The following is a 19,728-nucleotide window of genomic DNA, read 5'->3' on the forward strand; positions in this document are numbered from 1 at the left end:
CTCACTTTCCTTCACAACCAGCAGATGAGCACGGTACTCAGAGAATACAAGAAAATGAACATTACCCTGTGCAAACCATAGCTGAGAAAGAAAGGATAATTAATGGAAAAGCAGGACGAGGAGAAAAGAGGAGGGAAACCCTCTTGGAGCAGAATGCTAAATGTGGTTTGGGGCTGTTCTTCCATCACCTTCCTCTAATCAGATGGGGACGGGATGGGCTGTGGCCACGCAGGGATTCCCCGGAAGTGACCTCGGGGTACAGGCGGGATGGAGGAAGCCACTGACTGACACCACTGCCTCCCTGCCCACTGCCACCCCGGGAGGCCCGGCATGGGGCCCACGGCCTCACCTGGGTTTGGGAAGGCCTGAAGGCCGAATCGAAGCCACTCTGCAGGGAGTCCAGGAAGGGCTGGACCTTGTAGAGGCCGTGTGTGGTCTGGCTGGAGCGGAAGGCCACAACGTGGAAGTACTTGAGGATCTTCTCGAAGCGGGCCTGGCTCATGACCAGTGCAAGGCTGCGGTTGCTGTAGAAGCCGCCGCTCCAGATGCTGAGGACCGACTCGCAGTGGGAGGTGCTGGTGGAGATGACGTAGCCAAGGAACGCCTTCATCTCCGGCAGCGTCACGTCCACCCAGGCCCCGTCGCTCCCGAACCGCTCCTGGAACTTCTTGGCGTACAGGTTGGTCTGCACCACCATGTTCTTGAGGACGTTGTCAGGGACGAAGAGCTGGAAGAAGTCCATGGCGCTGGCGCTGGGGGGCATCTTCCGGGTGGGACCTGGACAGGCAGGCCAAGCGCTACTGCTACGGCCACCGCGTCCCCAAACTGAGCCTCCGCCCAAGCGCCACCGCCCCCACCCCCACGCCCTCCCGGGAGGACCCAAATACCCATCCGGAAGCCGTCCTGCCCACCCTCCAGACAGGATACCTCACTGCTGCTCTCTGGGCCCCGTGTCCCCACCGAATCCTGCACACGCCTCCCCATCCCACCCTCACAGACCCGGCAAACCCAGAAACATGACCAGAAGAGAAAGACGCACAGGGGAGAGCAGTGGAGACCCAAAGACACGCTGAATTCTGAACAAAGAGCTCGGCACGTCTTTCTCGCTCTCATTTCCTTGTAAATTAAGGTGACTTTGGAATGCTTTTTACCACTTAGGGCCTGAAAGATTCCATTCAGGTGAGAGCAATTTATCAGGCACTCTCTACCTGGTAACTCTAAATTTATTAGTAAATAAATCTGAAGGGGCTTATTTAATTTCACCAATTCAATAAAAAATAGTTTTTACAAATGCTGGGACAGTCTTTAGAAATACATACACACATACACACATCCTTAAGAAACATCACTTTCAACTCCAGGTAAACCAGGCTAACAGTATGTAGAGACTTAAAGGAGAAAGCGTTGCTTCCGTTGCATCTGTATGTGCTGTGCTGTGCTTGGTCACTCAGTTGTGTCTGACTCTTTGTGACCCCATGGACTGTAGCCATCCAGGCTTCCCTGTCCATGGGGATTCTCCAGGGGATCTTCCCAACCCAGGGATCAAACCTAGGTCTCCCACATTGCAGACAGATTGTTTACCGTCTGAGCCACCAGGGAAGCCCTAATGATTTATAATAAAAGCTGTGCAAATTCTTCAGAACTTTAACCCCAGCCCCACCCCAACCTTTCTCTACTACTGATTTAGACAGCCTCTGAAAAACAACTTTTCTACAGCAAAATTAAGGCTGACAATGTACAGGAGACATCCTAGGTCTTACTAATAAGTTCAGATGGGCAGATTTGGGAGGTGAAATTCTAAATTTATTTCTCACTGACTGCACAGTCTTGGGCAGATTTCATCTCTCCTGTTCGTAAAATGGGCACAGTGAGAGCAGCCTCACTGGGCTGTCTGTGGGGCAGGATGACTGGAGGATGCAGGGAAAGCACTCAACACAGTGCCTGGCCCTACAGAGGTACCTATGACTAGGTAACCGCTACTGAGACAGTATCCACAGGAAGCCAGAGATGGCGGGCTGAGGGCTAGAGAGTGCTTTAGTTGTCCTCCTTTTACAGAAGAAGAAACCGAGGCCCAGAGAGCAAAGTGGCCACCATATCTTCTTTCACCAGTCATTTCTTAGAAGGGCTCCAGACAGTCCTGGTGCAACAGGCATCGGCCCAGGCTGACTGGACAGTGAGGCTGGGAAGACGGCCTCTGCTCCACAGCCACTCTGCTTGAAATAATTTTATTTCAGTGAACCTTATAGCTGCTGGTGGGTGAAGTCATAAATTATTCAGGGGTAGCTCTCAAAAAGGAGGAAAACCAGCATTTTAATTGCTACATCATGCTGAGTAAGCAGAATGAAATTTTCTCTTCCAAAAGTTATGTTTAAAGTCATTTTGCCTCCCAGGCCATTTCAAAATGAATTCACACAACAGACCCAGGCCTGGCCAACTGCTTAATGAAGAAACAAGGAAGCAGCAGACACACTCTGAACTATCTGATTTGATTTACGAGCAGCCTCTGCGGCCTTCTTCAGTAGTTGTGGCTCTTCACGTGTGAAGTGTTGCGCTGGGCAGTCCCTGGGAGGGAAGCGGGGCAGGGACAGTGGGTCCCTGCCACCAACTAACAGAGCCCTGAAGGGGGGCAGATCCCCAGCCAAGGTGAGACTCCCTCACTTTTGAGTCACTGACCAAGAGTTTTTCCAGGGATTAACTGTGCAGTCCTCCCATCAGCCCATTCTGCAGGTGAGGAAACAGGAGCTCAGGAGTGTGAGGACAAGCCCAAGGTCACCCACCACTAAGTTCTTACAGTGGTGACCTTTGACCCACAGAGCCCAGGGCCAGCCCAGTAGCCTGCTGCTGCCTGTAGTTACAAACCCCATCATCCTCTCATCCAAAGGGGACGTGGCTGTCTGCACACAGCAAGCACACAACTCAAGCCAGGTGCTTAGTCCTCACACCACAGGACCTCCCTCCGCCTCTGCAGTGGGCCGAGAAGGGTCCCAGAGCACAGCCAGGAGCAACTCTGGAGGGAAAGGAGACTCCACCTTGCAAAAAGGTCAAAGTAGCATGGAGACGGGGGAGGGAGCAGGGAGGCTGTGGGTTGGGGCGAAGAGCACTGCCTGCCCAGGTTAATCCTGGTGTCCAGCTAGTATACTGACACAGTCCTCTCCTCCTCCATGGTGTCACCATGCCATTCCTTAAGGCCCATCACCGCCACGAACCTGGTTTCCTCATCCTCCAGGGACCCAGGACCCCAGAGGCCCACAGACCAGGGGCACTGACAGTCACTCAGCAAAGCTCCACCCCCAGAGAGACACCCCAGTCCACCCCCAGCAAGGAAAACAACCTCAGCAGCAACTAGAAAAGCAGATGCCCCATTTGTAAAGGAGAATGTCACTCAAGGGTGGCAGGGAATATCACACTAGGGTGTCGTGGTCCCCTCAGCAATAGAATGGAGTAAGAGCGGTATTCGGTCCCCAGAAGTTCTCGATGTGGTGAGGGAAGCAAGCAGTGAAGAGTGACCAGGTGATGTCTGGCTGTGGGAGGCTGTGCCCACAAGACGACCCTGAATCCAGATCCTGGGGACAGGTCTGGGAGGCTCCCTGAAGGGGCCATGTGGGATAGGCTGTATGGGTGGAGAGGCATCAGCCTAGAGGGCTGGGGTGGGGATGTCAGAGTCTTTCAGGCAGAGAGACCATCTCGTGCAGAGGCCCTGTGCCCAGAGCCAACGGCTCACATTTGGTGGACTGTGCAGGAGGGCGAGCAGCTGGAGGTGTCAAGGGGCACAGGGCCTGGGCTGGCCCCAGGGCTGGGCCAGTGAAGCGCTGTTAGCATGTGGACCACACTTGAGGGGGTCCCTTGCTGCACATGGAGTGGGTGAGGTCTGGGGCTACTCCTGAAGTCACCAGTGCAGCAGGGATCTGGCAGAGCAGGTGGGTGGCCAAGGCATGCCCCTCTGTTGGCTCCTCACCCAGTGTCCTCCAGGTGTGCTGCGCACAGCCAAGGACTACAGGTGAGTGAGGCTGTGGGGGGCCTGAGCCCAGGGTTGGAGGCCTCCTTCCAACAGCAGCCACATTCACTTCTCACTTTCATTTGTACACGATAGGCAACGAAGGTTCATCCCTTAAATTGTGCCTGGACTGAAATCCCAGGTTCCCACTATTCCTCCCTTTTGCTCCTCCCTGCCAGTCCCCCAGTTATCTCAGTCAGAAACCTGAACCACCATGAACCCCTGGTCTCCTGCACCCCTTATCTCCCCCACAGCACATCCTGCCCCACCTCCACACTGTGCAACCAACCAGCCCCTGCAGCTCCCCTACGCACGTGGCTGCTGCCTCTGGCCTGAACAATGAAAACAGCCTCCCCCAAGGGCATGCCCCCTCCCCAAATAATTGATGGCAACAGGGAAATTATTTTAAAAACACAAACTGAACCACAATACTCCCCTGCTTAATGAAAATACCCTCATGCTTTCTCACTGCGCTAAAAGGAAGACCACATTCCTTACAAAGCCTTTAGGGCCTGGGGCCCTGTGTGCCCTACCCGCAGACTCATCCTGGACCACTCTCCCTGCTGAGCAGGCACAGAGCTCACAAGCAGAGCTGGTGCCAGGCCTGGGTCCTGGCATCTCCTTCCAATGCAGGGCCTGCATCCCCTTGGCCTCCAGATTCATTATGCGTCCCCTCCTGTTGCCTTTCCTGCCCACCCAACGGGGCTTCTCAGTCTCAGCCCTCGCTGGGTCTTCCTCCTTGTGTGTATCAGCCTATGGGTGTTTTGTCAGAAACTCAGCCTTGCTTTGTCTGCTCTGCTGTCCTGCCCTCAGAGGTCAAGGCTGTCATGTCGCCTTGCATCCCCACTACATGGTATGTTCAACACATCCCTGTTGAGGGTGGATGGAAAGTAAGTGGTGGAGGAAGGAGCCACGCTCACCAGGGAGAAACTTCAGTGCTGAGCCCCCTGGGCAGGGTCTGGTGTCAGGACCCCCGTGCTGATGTGCCTGGTGGACAGGTCAGGTCAGCCAGGAGCTCCTGTGTGTAAGAGAAGACCTGAATGGGTGGGCAGGGCAGGATGGGGCTGGCACACCACTGGCCACACCTCCTCGAGGACACCAAGGTGGGGTGTCCTGGGTGGGCCCTGGGTGGGAGACGCTTGGTCAGGGGCATGATGTGGGAGTGGGTGCATGACAGCCACCCACCAGGTGCCCAGCTCGGATGAGTTGGCTTGGGGTCTTGTTGGGTTTGACTTCCTCACTCTCTCCCTGAACTGAAAGAAACCGCTGGAGAACTTCTCTTGACCCTTCTGCATCTTCTGATGTCTTTTTTCCCCCTCCCTGTCACAGCTGGTGGCCGTGTGACCTTAGGCATGCCAGACAACCTCTCTGTGTCTTAAACTGAAGAACCACCCTAGAGTGAGGAGAAGTCAGACAATAGCCTGTCTTGCCCAGTCTGCCCTGAGGCCCACTGAGACGCAGGTCCCAGTGCCAAGGAAGCCGCTCCTGCTGCTCCCTCCCTCCACCCACTGCACCAAGCAGACCCAAGGCCAGTGGGCACCCCGCGTGTGGCACTGACCCCCACCTCCGCTCCATCTGGAAGAAAAGCCTGGCTTTGTGTGCTTTTGAAAGCACAACCTTTTAGAGACTGATGCTTTCATTTTGAGATGAGATTCGCATTTTGCACACACTGGCACTTTTTGGTACAGCTAGTCAGCAGTGTGGCAACATATATGAGAAACACAATATTATTTAAAATAATTTGGCCTGGAGAGAAGTTATTTTCTTATTTTTAAATCATTAATTTAATAATGATTTAAAAATAAGAAAATAACTTCTCTCCAGGCCAAATCAAACAGACATAAAAATATAACTGGAATGTCCTGCACTGTCACAAAAGTATCCCTCTTGTCTGAGACATGAAAAAAAGCTTAAGGCATGGGGCTTTTCTGGTGGTCCAGTGGCTAAGACTCCATGCGCCCAATGCAGGGGACCTGGGTTCCATCCCTGGTCAGGGAACTAAGATCCCATATGCCACAAGCAAGGCCTGGTACTGCCAAACAGGCAAGTTTTGCCTGGAGTACAAAATGAAGCAGGGCAAAGGCTGACAGAGTTTTGCCAAGAAAACGCATCGGTCATAGCAAACACCCTCTTCCAACAACACAAGAGAAGACTCTACACATGGACATCACCAGGTGGTCAATACTGAAATCAGACTGATTATATTCTTTGAGCTGAAGATGAAGAAGCTCTACACAGTCAGCAAAAACAAGACCAGGAGCGGACTGTGGCTGAGATCATGAACTCCTTGTTGCCAAATTTAGACTTCAGTTGAAGAAAGTAGAGAAAACCACTAGACCATTCAGGTAAGACCTAAATCAAATCACTTACGATTATATGGTTGAAGTGACAAATAGATTCAAGGGATCAGATCTGATGGACAGAGTACCTAAAGAACTATAGACGGAGGCTTGTAACATTGTACAGGAGGCCGTGATCACCTGTGTGATTCTTTCTCGTGTTCCAAGAAAAGAGAAATGCAAAAAGGTAAAACGGTTGTCTGAGGAGGCCTTATAGATAGCTGAGATAAGAGAAACAAAAGGCAGAGGAGAAAAGGAAAGATATACCTATCTGAATGCAGTTCCAAAGAATAGCAAGGAGAAATAAGAAAGCCTTCCTCAGTGATCAATGCAAAGAAATACAGGAAAACAATAGAATGGGAAAGACTAGAGATCTCTTCAAGAAAATTAAGAGATACCAAAGGAACATTTCATGCAAAGATGAGCACAATAAAGGACAGAAATGGTATGGACCTAACAGAAGCAGAAGATATTGAGAAGAGGTGGCAAGAAAACACAGAAGAACTATACAAAAAAGATCTTTATGACCCAGATAACCATGATGTTAGATAATCACTAACCTAGAGTCAGACATCCTGGAGTGCAAAGTCAAGTAGGCCTTAGGAACCATCACTACAAACAAAGCTAGTGGAGGTGATAGAATTCCAGTTGAGCTATTTCAAATCCTAAAAGATGATGCTGTAAAAGAGCTGCAATCAATATTCCAGCAAAGTTGGAAAACTCTGCAGTGGCCACAGGATTGGAAAAGGTCACTCTTCATTCCAATCTAAAAAGGCAGGCAATGCCAAAGGACGTTCAAACTACTGCACATTTGCACTCATCTCATATGCTAGTAAAGTAATGATCAAAATTCTCCAAGCCAGGCTTCAACAGTATGTGAACCGGGAATTTCCAGATGTTCAAGCTGGATTTAGAAAAGGCAGACAAACCAGAAATCAAATTGTCAACATCCGCTGGATCATCAAAAAAGCAAGAGAGTTCCAGAAAAACATCTATTTCCACTTCATTGACTATGCCAAAGCCTTTGACTGTGTGGATCACAATAAACTGTGGAAAATTCTTAAGGAGATGGGAATACTAGACCACCTGACCTGCCTCTGGAGAAATCTGTATGCAGGTCAAGAAGCAACATTTAGAACTGGACATGGAACAATGGACTGGTTCCAAATCGGGAAAGGAATATGTCAAGGCTGTATATTGTCACCCTGCTTATTTAACTTATATGCAGAGTACATCATCTGAAATACTGGGCTGGAGGAAGCACAAGCTGGAATCAAGATTGCCGGGAGAAGTATCAATAACCTCAGATATGCAGATGACACCACCCTTATGGCAGAAAGTGAAGAAAAACTAAAGAGCCTCTTCATGAAAGTGAAAGAGGAGAGTGAAAAAGGTGGCTTAAAACTCAACGTTCAAAAAAGATCATGGCATCTGGTCCCATCACTTCATGGCAAATAGATAGGGAAACAATGGAAACAGTGACAGACTTTATTTTCTTGGGCTCCAAAATCACTGCAGATGGTGACTGTAGCCATGAAATTAAAAGACGCTTGCTCTTTGGAAGGAAAGCTATGACAAACCTAGACAGCATATTATAAAGCAGAGCCATTATTTTGCTGACAAAGGTGTATATAGTCAAAGCTATGATTTTTTCAGTAGTCATGTATGGATGTGAGAGTTGGACCAGAAAGAAAGCTGAGCACCAAAGAACTGATGCTTTTGAACTGTGGTGTTGGAGGAGACTCTTAAGAGTCCCTTGGACTGCAAGAAAATCAAACCAGTCCATCCTAAAGGAAATCAGTCCTGAATATTCATTGGAAGAACTGATGCTGAAGCTGAAGCTCCAATACTTTGGCCATCTGATGCAAAGGGCTGACTCATTGGAAAAGACCCTGATCCTGGGAAAGATTGAAGGCAGGAGGATAAGGGGAAGACAGAGGATGAGGTGGTTGGATGGCATCAACAACTTGATGGACATGAGTTTGAGCAAGCTCCAGGAACTGGTGATGGGACAGGGAAGCCTAGTGTGCTGCAGTCCATGGAGTCGTAAAGAGTTGGACACTACTGAGCGACTGAAATGAACTGAATAAATAAAAAGAATTAAAAAAACAACCTAGAGGCCTGCTGCTGCTGCTGCTGCTGCTAAGTCGCTTCAGTCATGTCCGACTCTGTGCGACCCCATAGACGGCAGCCCATGAGGCTCCCCCGTCCCTGGGATTCTCCAGGCAAGAACACTGGAGTGGGTTGCCATTTCCTTCTCCAATGCATGAAAGTGAAAGGTGAAAGTGAAGTCGCTCAGTCGTGTCCGACTCTTAGCCACCTCATGGACTGCAGCCTACCAGGCTCCTCTGTCCATGGGATTTTCCAGGCAAGAGTACTGGAGTGGGGTGCCATTGCCTTCTCTGAACAGTCCATAAATAGGTGACACAGAAAACAGGCGGACCTAGTGTTGTCACTGACAGCTACAGCTACAACTGGTCTGCATCTTCAGCGGAAGTAATCATCCTGTCTCTGGCATTCTTCTTTCCTTCTCCTGGTGGCTGACATGCAGGGCAAGCCAGCTATTTGACAAACACCTGAAGTCCAAGTTTCATCTGCAGAATGCAGTCAGATGGCCACTCGAGAGTGCTAAAGCCTCCTGCCTTGGGGAACTTTTGTTCACCGCTAAGTGACGGGTAACAAACACAATTCACAGCTGGATTCAGGGGTCTCCATGCAGGGGTAGGGGTCTTGGGTGGGAGTCCTGGTTGTGCTCCCAACATCCCTGGATGTGTGGCTGGGGATGGGAGGATAACCTGCTCCATGCTAGTGGGCAGCAAGCCTCCCCCTTCTGTTTAGGTCTGATCTGCAAAGCTTACCAACGCATGAAATGAGCTCAGATCACTGCTGTTGCCCGCTAAATGGTGCCTTCCAAAAGAGGACTGTCGATGCTAACCATCCTCCACAGCCATCAGAAAACCTCAGAAACCTCGCCGGAAAACCCCAAGTGTAGCATCAGTCACGTAATGTATCAGCTGCAGGAGTTCCTTCAGGGACACACAATAGTAGACTCTGTGCATGCCTGTGTGAGTGCATGTGTATGCATGTGTGTGCAGGCTTCCTCGAGCTAATGTGGCACAGTGGCTGGCCAAGAAGTTGACAACAAAGAAAACAGTTTTGGAATCAGGCACCTGAGTCAGTGATGCTCATAGGAAATAGGTCATAGAATAGCAGTGTGCAGTCCCTATAGAGAGAGGCTAACTTGTGGACTAATAGAGACACTGAATCCATAACCTTGACCAGAAATCATGTGACAAAGCACTGGTACAAAGAGAAGGGATGACATGCTACCTTCAGAAACATTCACTGTATGAGGCACATACACACATGTAAGAAATCGCCTATCCCACAGAAAACAAGATTTACGTGTGATAGCCAACACCAGTGTCTTGACTTCAGAGCAGTCAACCTGCTCTGAAGCATCTCCTGGGTGTTCACTGCTGGGCAGAGGTGTTGTGATCACCTCCAAGTGCACTGAGCTGAGGCAGCCACTGGGGGAGGAAGGATGGCAGCCCCCCTCCCCCGGATGCCCTCCTGAGGCTCCCCTAGATCCAAGGACCCACCGTGTCCTCTCTGTCTGGAGCAGCGATTTTCTACAGTCAAGCTCATGTGCACAGACCATTCTTCAGACTCAGTGAAAAGAGATCAGGTCAGACGTATTTGTACAGGCAGAACAAGGAACTCTGACTCCTCTGACCAGATCTGGTTCTCGACATAAGTAGTAAGGTAATAACAAGTCAGGAAAGGTTGTAAACTGTGTGCCTGGCACAGTGTTGCCACACAGCAGACTCAGATGTCAGTCAGATGAATCACAGATGTCACTGTAACTAAAGTCCCTTACTGGCAGTAACCCAAAGGCCAGGAGATGACAAGGCTATTCTGTGACAGTTCCTGTGTCTGTGAGTCCTGCTATAGACACTACTGAGAAAGCGTGGCCCTAGCTCCCTTCCCCACCCTCAACCAGGCCCACTCTTCCCCTCTATACCAGGCTCACTCTCAACCCCCAGGCCTGGACCAGGCTCATCCCACTGAGATCTTCTTCCACCAAACCCACAGCTTTCCCTTCTCCTTCGAGCTGAGGAGGGAGGTGTGTCTTAAGGATGGGCTTGTGTACAGCTAGGGCTGGGGTGGGGAGCTGTCCTGCTCTGGATTCTGTGTCTACCTGAACCTCTGGGAAACTGCTATTTCTCTGGCATGCAGTTTTTCATTGGGAACTTGCCTCATCTCCCTTCCAAGACTAATGCAACAATAAGACAATGGTGTAAGTAATTTTGAGGAATATAAATAATCATATTAGTGAGTCTCATATCATAATTCTGAAATAGCTGCCGTCTAGCAAAGCTGAGGCCCTGGACTGGTCCCAGCTCCATGACTCGCTAGGCGAGTGACCTTGGGCCCATTCCTTAACCTCTTTGTCTTGGTCTGTTTGGGCTTCTAGAACAGAATACCACTGGCTGGGTGGCCCAGACAACAAAATGTTATTTCTCACAGTCCTGGAATCCAGAAGAGTGGATCATCAGATCATGTGCAGGCAGATTCAGTGTCTGGCGAGGGCCACCTCCTGGTTCACAGAGGGTGTGTCTCCCAGCTGAGACCCCTGGGCCTAAGCACATTCCAAAGTCCCACTTCCTCACAGCATCACAGGGCAGGGATTAGGTTTCAGCACATGAATTTGGGGGCACAAGCGTTCAGTCTACAGCACTCTTTGAGCTGCAGTCTCTGTGTTGGCAAAGGAAAGATAACAGTAGTATGAAATTCACATTCGGGGTGAAGATGAAGTGGAGCAACGTATGTCAAGAGCCTCAGGTGCCTCTCACACACCTGACACCCAGAAATACCTGCGGACAGCATCCCAGAAGCCTGCATCCTGGCTCCTGTCCCTCTCCCCGGAGTTCATTTAGTGGACGGCTGTCACAAAACAGCAGCTTTGGTGACCACATTTTGTATTTCATTTAGACGCTGTGTCTATTTTTCATAGGAGGCTATATTTTTAAGGCTATGCTTGGGTACAGAAAAGACAGAAGTGTTTTTCCCCACTTGGGGAGGACCTGGTGGGGAGGAGCCATCCAGGGCCCATCACCTCCAGTCCCAGTTCATGTAGGACGGCTGGTGAGGATGGGCCCCCAGAGGCTGTGTCAACTTCCTCCATCACTCCCCAGCTGCCCCTGCCACCACCACACCCACTGCAGCTCTTCATCTCCAGTTACACCAGGTTTGGGCCCGATATCCACCCACCTGGGACACTGTTTCCTCCTCAGGCTCCTTCCCCAGACTTACCTCCTCCTGTTCATGAGGCCTCAGCTGAGCCCACTAAGGTCCCAAACTTGCCACCAGCCCTGGCCAGTTCCAGCTAGCATGGTACCCCCGCCCCCGGAGCATTCCAGTCCCTCCTCCATCAAAGGAGACAGGAAGGGACCGTGCCATCAGGTGCTGGGGGAGAAGCAATGAAAAGAATGTCACCATCCCAGGCTTCAAGTGTGCCCTTGACAATACAGAAAACCCTGACGTGCTGCTGGAGGGTCTCCTTGGTATCAGGCACCACAACTAACGTGCAACTGGCCACACTGACCCTGCAACAGCCAACGAAGGAGGTGCTGGAACGCCTGTTTCACAGCTGCAGGAGCTTGGGCTTAGAGGAAGAACCCGCTCAAGGTCACCCAGTCTGGGGAAGAAGCAGCGCCCTGCCCCTCCGCCCCCACACATGGAACTAAGACTCCCTAGATGGCAGTTTGCTCTAGATGTGTGGTTGCTCATGACCCTCCACGTACGCGATGAAGTTCTGACTATGAAGATGGCTTTGAGGCAGGGCTGAGGCAGGAGGAAGGAGAGAAAACTGAAAGCTGACCACTGACAGATAACGTGGGTTTGGCAGGTCTTCTTTTGGCTGAAAGAAATTCTTAGAACTGAGTGTGCTGCAGGTGAAATGGCCCTTCCATGAAAGCTGTGCAGGTGGTGGGGGCCTGAAGGAGCATAGCCAGAGGTCTGGCTGCTGATGTACACAGAGGAAATCATCGATGCTGTTAGGACATTGTCAGGGAAGTTAGGATGATTTTGCCACTTACAGTGACTCTTGGGGGAGAAGTTAACAGGACTGTATGTGGAGTCTGCAGGCCGGGATCTCTGTCTGTTCCCTGTTGCACCTTTACCATCTAGAACACTGCTCACAGGAGGTGCCTAGCAGACACCATGAATGAGAGAATGAAAATGGAAGTGGATCTTTAGGATTTGAGGGCAGTAAGCAGAGAAGGTCAAAAGCATCCTGGGTTAGGGTTAGGGTACCCAGCAAGGAGATCAAACCAGTCCATCCTAAAGGAAATCAACCCTGAATATTCATGGGAAGGACTGATGCTGAAGCTGACACTCCAATACTTGGCCACCTGATGTGAAGAGCTGACTCACTGGTAAAGACCCCGATGCTGGGAAAGATTGAAGACAGGAGGAGAAGGGGACGACAGAGGATGAGATGGTTGGATGGCATCACTGACTCAATGGACATGAGTTTGAACAAACTGGGAGGTGGTGAAAGACAGGGAAGCCTGGCGTGCTGCAGTCCATGGGGTCACAAAGAGTCAGACGTGACTGATCAACAGAACACCACCTGACGAGGGAGACAGAAGACAAAGGGGCAGGTCTTGGAGCCAGGACCCCTTTCAGGCACCTGTGTGTGTGTGTGTGTGAGCGCGTGTGTGCATATATGTCTGAAGAGGTGGGTGACCCACACTGCCCAGACCGCACTTTCTCAGGATCCTAGACGTGGGCCTTTGTGCTTACCTTCAGATGAGATCAAATACGGTTACAGGATACACATATTTTGTAAACGTCACACGGCAGCCTGCCCCCAGATGGTGGTTTGGAAGGTCAGATCTGGACTTCTGCTCCAAGGCCCAGCCCGACCTGAGCAGCAATATCAAGGATGTGTGTGGATATGACAGTCATTACCTCATCGATGGAAATGACACTGGGCCTGTGGGCAGGGGCGGGTGGGGACTGCTGGTCTGCACTCCTCTGACTGCTCCCTCCCCAGCAGGCAACAGGCTCCGCCTGGTCCTTGCATGTAATGACGGGGCGGTGGGTGCTGATGGACTCCCTCCCCATGTCAGGACATGGGTGATAGCCCCCACCCTGGTTCTCTCAGGCACAAACCCTGCTCCCCCACCCCCCGCTCTCCTGGCTTAGAATCTCTGGTGCAGTCCATTACCTCCTTTAGAGACTTGCTGGTCACCTAAGGCCACACGGCCCAGGTCTGCGACCCCACACAGTATTCTTCCTTTCCCACCAGCAGCCGCTCCGGATTTACTGTTGAGTGTCCATGTGCTCTGGGGACAGGGCGGGGTGCTGCAGTGTAGGGAGCAGCAAGAGCACAGCATATAGTTTCTACTACCCTGGGACCCCACGGTGCACCAGACAGACAGATGGCAGGGGCTGGTCTCAGCACAGCTGGCTTAGGACACAAAAAGGCCCAAGGAGTCGCCTAGTCCTGAATGCTGATGAGGCCCATCCAGTTCCCTGCACACCCGTCCACACTGATGGGAGGAAGAGATAAGGAAAGGGGAGCTGGGATGGGCAATCAGACACCAAGGTGGTGGGAAGAAAGAGAAAGCCTGGGGAGGAAGTGAGGAGCACAGCCAGGGCTCCTGCTTCTTGGTGTAGAGGCTGGATGGGCATGGGCCAGGTCCTACGGTGCAGACACAGGAGGGCTGACGAGGGCACCAGGGCACCTCGGGCAGAGGCTGACCCCAACTCACTGGTCACCCCTTCCCACTGTTTACCCCATCTCCAGGACAGAGAGCACACCCATCTCACTTTCCTGTGAGGGAACAAGGACCAGAGAAGGTCCCTGTCACACTGAGTGACCAGGGATGACTCTGGCCTTAAGCTTCCTAGCAGCCTCTCAGGCCACAGTCAAGAGCTCAGTTACACAAAAGCTGCCCAGGGGAAACTTTATCAGTAAGTAGAAATAAATCATGTTTATTCCACTTTACAAAGACACATGAGCCTGATGTTTCTGTGTGTGAGAAGGAGGTGGCCTCCATACGCAGCAAAGCTAAGACAGCATGTGCACATGCCCGAAGTTGCCCCCATGACAGCCATGTTGGTGGAACCCCAGTTGTGCTGCAGGGGTGACCTTCATGAAGGCTGGCTGCTGGGTCTCCAGGGCCTCCCTTCCCTGTGGGTCCAGATGGGGCTGGGCATCTGCAGACCCTGACCTGGGCCTGAGCCCGCCCACCTCACAGGAGTTCCACCATCCCCTAAGCAAACCCACTTTCGAGCACCACTGCCCCGCTGACCCCACAGCACGAGCTCAGATGTCTGCTTTTTTAAACTGCAGTTTGCTTTCTAACACGAATGCTATTCTTGTCGGCCATCTTGTGGCAGTGTTATTTTTTCCTGTTTTAAATCATGCAGTTTCAGGATCAGTTCTAAAGAAAATGCAGTCATTGGTAGCATGAAGTACCCAGATAAGATCCACTCTAGAAACCCAACTGCCGGGCATCATTGGCCCCTTTGCCCAGCGGCTGTCACCTACTCAGTCTCGGGCCACTGGAAAGACAGCTATCTAGGGCCTGAATTCTAAAGGATTCAGGGATAGTTAAGAAAATACTTACTCCCTGAGGTCAAAGGTGCCACCACCTAGCCTATGCGTCACAGAACTTGAGAAAAGAAACCCAGAGCGATTTGCTAATTCCACAGTGTACCTAAGTTTGAGGTGTCCGGTATAGGGAGGGGACACTAACCTTAATTTAGAGCTGGTGATGTGCCTGCAGTGGCACCAGGGACTCGTGTGTGTCACCACCACATTTCTAAGGAAGTTTTATGGGTAAGGAAGGAGTAGTATCATGAAGAGAAGTTGCTCAGTCATGTCCAACTCTTTGCGACACCATGGACTGTAGCCTACCAGGCTCCTCGGTCCATGGGATTTTCCAGGCAAGAGTACTGGAGTGGGGTGCCATTTCCTTCTCCAGGGGATCTTCCTGACCCAGGGATCGAACCCGGGTCTCCCACATTGTAGGCAGATGCCTTACCATCTGAGCTACCAGGTCCAGTTGTTCAGTCATAGCCCAAGAATGAGCCCAAGTGGCCTCATGACCCCATGGTGCTGCCCTGTTACAAAGGCATGCTGCTGCCAGGCCCCACGTGCCAATCAAGGCTGGGCACCAGCTCCTGGGGCCTGAGGATGAGGATGCTGATGGTGGGGTGGGAGGCAGTAAAAGGTCCCACTGCAGGGCAGCCACCCCAGCCAAGGTGGTGACCTCTATCATCTCAGCATCTCCTAACAAGTGAGCAGGGCTTCCAGGAAGAAGGGCTCAGGGTGCACAGGAGCTGTACATCTAATAAGGAGCCCAGAAGAGCTCTCAGCTCAGCACACCTCTGTCATGTCACACCCTCCCCCACCACCCCCGGTGAGACGATGCCCTGACCATGTTCACACAGCAGTTTTGGAGCCACTGAGTTCTTTAGATTTCTTTCTTGGTAAAGGGTGCTGCCAACCCATGAGCAATGCTTGCTGCGGGTCCAGGTGGCCAGATGCAGGGCCACCATTATAAGTGATCTCCATTTTTAATACTTTTCTGAATGTGATTTCTAGAACTGGTGGATGTAATTAAATATATGGCCTTTAAAATTGGAAAAAGAACAGCAAATGATATTTTAAAGAATGGGCACTTGAGGTCCTGATGTCCTTCCAACCTTTCTTTCAAGGCAAAGGGTTGGCTTCATTTGCAGAACTACAGTGTGATTAGGGGGTTTCTTAGAATCCTTTCTACAACGATATTCTGTGCATCACAGCCTATCTGCCTGAAGCACCAACATCTACTTCTTTGACAGGAGGCCACATGAGTAGGAGTGAGGTTGAGGCCCAGGCCCCCTTTCTAGAGGCTGCAGCTCCCATGCCATGGCTAGCTGCCTTACAACACCCCCACAGGCCAGCAAGGGCAGAGGGCACTGGGGTAAGAGCCCTTCAGGTTTCCAAAGGCTTCCAGCCCCTTTCTCTTTGGGATTTCACTTCCCCTGATCCAAGTTTCTAAGAAAGAATAAGAGAGCAGATAAGCCAAAACACCCAGCTTACGGAAACTGAATGCAGTCCAGACCTTGGGGGTTGTGGGGGAGGGGGTAAATTTTTAATGAGGCTGGAAAAAATATAAGAAACCTCCCCTACTGCTAACATGGTAGTCGAATATTTGCTTATGTTTTCCTTTGGTTATAAATATTCCTCTTTGTAACCAAGGGTGTTGTTCGTCAAGACTTGGGGAAGAAAAGGCAGCCTGAGCAGATGTTGGCAAAACGCAAGCAAGAGCCCCAGCAGAAGGGGGTTATACCAACGAAGGAAGAGGTGCGGAAGCTCTCCCACCCCATACTCTCATCTTCCAATCAGCTGTGAGCTGCTCCCAAACTCAGGTTTGACATTTAAGCGAGGCTGACATCTCTACCCTGGGTGCTATAGATGCACCAAGGAGAAAACTCTCCCTCCTCCCAACCACTTACATGTGAGAAAGACCGATGGTCAGGCTTTGAGTTTTCATCTGAGCTTTCCCATCCTGTTTGTCTGTTTTGAAAAAATATAGACAAAGAAGCCCACAATGAAATGGCAAAATATCCAGGAGGATGTGGGGAGACCTAAGAGCATCTCTCTTCCCTTTCCCAAACATGCACCAGTGTCAGAAGCTGTTGTGGGCGCTTCTACACGAGATGTTTCTCATCCTCCCATGACCACCAGGGCTGACAGTGCCCTTCTGGCACCAGCAGCGTGGGTGTGCATCTGCCACTTGTTAGCTGTGTGTTAGCTGTGTGACCATGAATGAGATGCCTCCTCTGTGTGCCTAAGGTTACCTACCTCATTGAGGATTAAAGGAGTCACGACTTACCAGGATGCACTCAGGAACCAAGGGTCATTCCTACTCTTACTGTTGTTATTATTTTCATTGTCAAGCCATGGCCTCTCTGTGTGATTTGGAATTAATGAGAGCAGAGGGCATAGTGCCATGAAATGTCCAAGGTGGAATGTGCAGACTCCTTCCTTTCTAAGGAGGTACCGTTCCCAGGAACACTTTACAGAGGAGGAGCTTCATGTAGTTTCATGAGGACAATTCAGTACAGGGAGCTTCCCACGCCACCAGGGAGGCCGGCAGCTCCCTGCCCCCACCAAGCCCTGGACGTCCTGAACGTCTATGTGAGGCCGCACCTTCCTGCACTCGGCTCCATCCACCCACCAGGATTTTTACATTTTGAGGTTCTGGGTGACTCAGAAAATATAACCATCACCCAAACCAGCAGCTCCATTTACAAGTGGGCAAACTGAGGGCGTGGGCCCTGGTCCCCGCTCTGGCATCCCCTGGGTTCTGCGTAGTTGCCCCGGGCTGTCACTGTCATCATTCAGTGGTCTGTTCACGTTCCTGTTGCTCAGAATTCTTATTTTAACCCCAAGGATCACTTTCAGCACACACTGCAGGGCAGGGCCTGCTCGCTGGGGTGGGCACCGGGGTGGGGGGCACTCTGCCACCAGTGGGCAGAGCAGAAGGAGGGGGCTGCACATGGAGATGAACGGCCTTTGGCTGGCTTCACTACCTAAGAGCAGCTGGATGCTGGGCAAATATTTGCAGAATGGAGGGATTGGACTAAGACCATCTAAGGTTCTTTCCATCTCTTTAAAAAACAGCTGTTGTCCTCAGTCAAGAAGCAAGCCCTGTGAGATCTACAGCATGTTGATCATTGGCTCCTTGGGGTGTGGGGGTGAGGAGTACGCAGGCATAGGGGAGTGACAGCTAACAGATAAGGTGTTTCTTCTTGAGATGATGAAAAAATTCTAAAATTGATTGTGATGATGGTTGTACCTATCTATGAATATCCTAAAAACCATTGAATTGTACCCTTGAAATGGTTGAATCATATGGTAAGTAAATTACATCTCAATAAAGCTGTTATCCTCGAGGAAAAAAAAGAAGCAGGCCCTGACTTCATTGTTACTGCTCCCACTTTAACAAGGGAACATCCTCTCTCACTCACAGGACTGTCAGACATGAGCTGAACAGTTCTGAGCACAGCGCCTGGTGCAACCCACATGCTCAACGAATAGCAGCCAGTAAGGAAGGCCCTTCTCCCAGGGAAATCTTAGAGGTGAGCAGGAGCTGCCCTGTCTCCAGTATGAGGGCAGGCCCCCCCAGCCCGGCAGCCCTTTCCTAACCGCAGGTGCACACAGGCGCCTGCAGTGGGAGGAGAGTCTAAGTGCACAGATGCAAGGTGCTGGCTTGGATCCCCATGAAGCAAATTTCTTGAGATAAACAGGGTGAAGTCTGCCTCCAACAGCAGAGAGGGACAAAAGTCCTGCAAAGGACTCAGTCTTGATTCTAAAGCTATGTGCTGCTGGGGCTTGCAGAAGTAGAGACAGGAAGAAGCAACGGCAATTTGTGTGAAATGCTACCACTGGTGAAGCCAGGCACATGATGAGAAGCAGCTGTGATGCTGATGATGCCAGTGACACAGGAGGATAACCTGGTTCCGAGAGATGTAAAGCCCTCACGGGAGCAGCTCTGTCTGGGAGTGGATCTCTACCATAGACCCTGGCCGAGCACCGAGTTGACCAGTTCTGCTTCTGGCCCTGCAAAGTGTCCGAAAATGCACTGTAGGAACAGAACACGGGGGCTGCAGTCAGGCAGATCTGACCATCAGACAGAGCCTTGGGCAGGGTACATAACCCTTCACAGCTTTAGTCTCCCCATCTGTAAAATGGGGATGATTAGAATATCTGCCTCCAAGAGTAGCCACGAGGATAAAATTAAACACTGTGCTGAAAGCACAGCACAGCAGCCAGTATACACTAAATTTGGAAACAGCGTCAGCTACTGCTGTCAATGCTGCCTGCCAAACGCTGCCCTAGGGCACGTGCCCCCGGACACAGATGTGGTGATGAGACTCTAGGCTCTTTCCTAAAGACCAGTGAGGCCAGACGAGGCTGCATCACCACTCGACCAGAGTCTGAGGAGGAGGGAAGCTACATCCAGAGACTAAAAATAAAAGATGTAGACTCCTTATCAGGGCCTCATTCTGGCTGTTCATCCCAAGTCCAAGGCCAGGAACGCATCAGGAGAGCACATTACAGGATTACAAACACTTTCACTTTGGGGATCAAGAGCAACAGAAGCTGTTTTGGGGACACATTGTTCGGGCACATCGATTTCTGATTATGATTTTAAAGCACCACATGGGAAATGGTATCTGACTGCTTCCCACCTCCCACTGCCTCTCTGTAGGGACAGGGTCTAATATAGCACTAAGGAACCATATCACCTCCTGTGCCAGGATTGTAAGAAAACGGTCATCAGGTGGTTCTTTCACTGACCACTGACGAGATTTACCGTCAGG

General features: G+C 51.0%; 1 protein-coding gene across 2 annotated transcripts in view; it reads right to left on the reverse strand.

The window, feature by feature from the left end:
• Positions 1-19,728, reverse strand: part of PGBD5 (piggyBac transposable element derived 5) — a 97,834-nt gene that overhangs the window by 40,858 nt on the left and 37,248 nt on the right. For both annotated transcript variants that reach the window (XM_027530575.1, XM_027530574.1), the window contains exon 2: positions 350-777. In XM_027530575.1, the coding sequence (XP_027386376.1) occupies positions 350-777 (428 nt within the window). The remainder of the gene's footprint in view (positions 1-349; positions 778-19,728) is intronic.

This window comes from Bos indicus x Bos taurus, chromosome 28 (genome assembly GCF_003369695.1).
Source record: "Bos indicus x Bos taurus breed Angus x Brahman F1 hybrid chromosome 28, Bos_hybrid_MaternalHap_v2.0, whole genome shotgun sequence".
Lineage (NCBI taxonomy): Eukaryota > Metazoa > Chordata > Mammalia > Artiodactyla > Bovidae > Bos > Bos indicus x Bos taurus.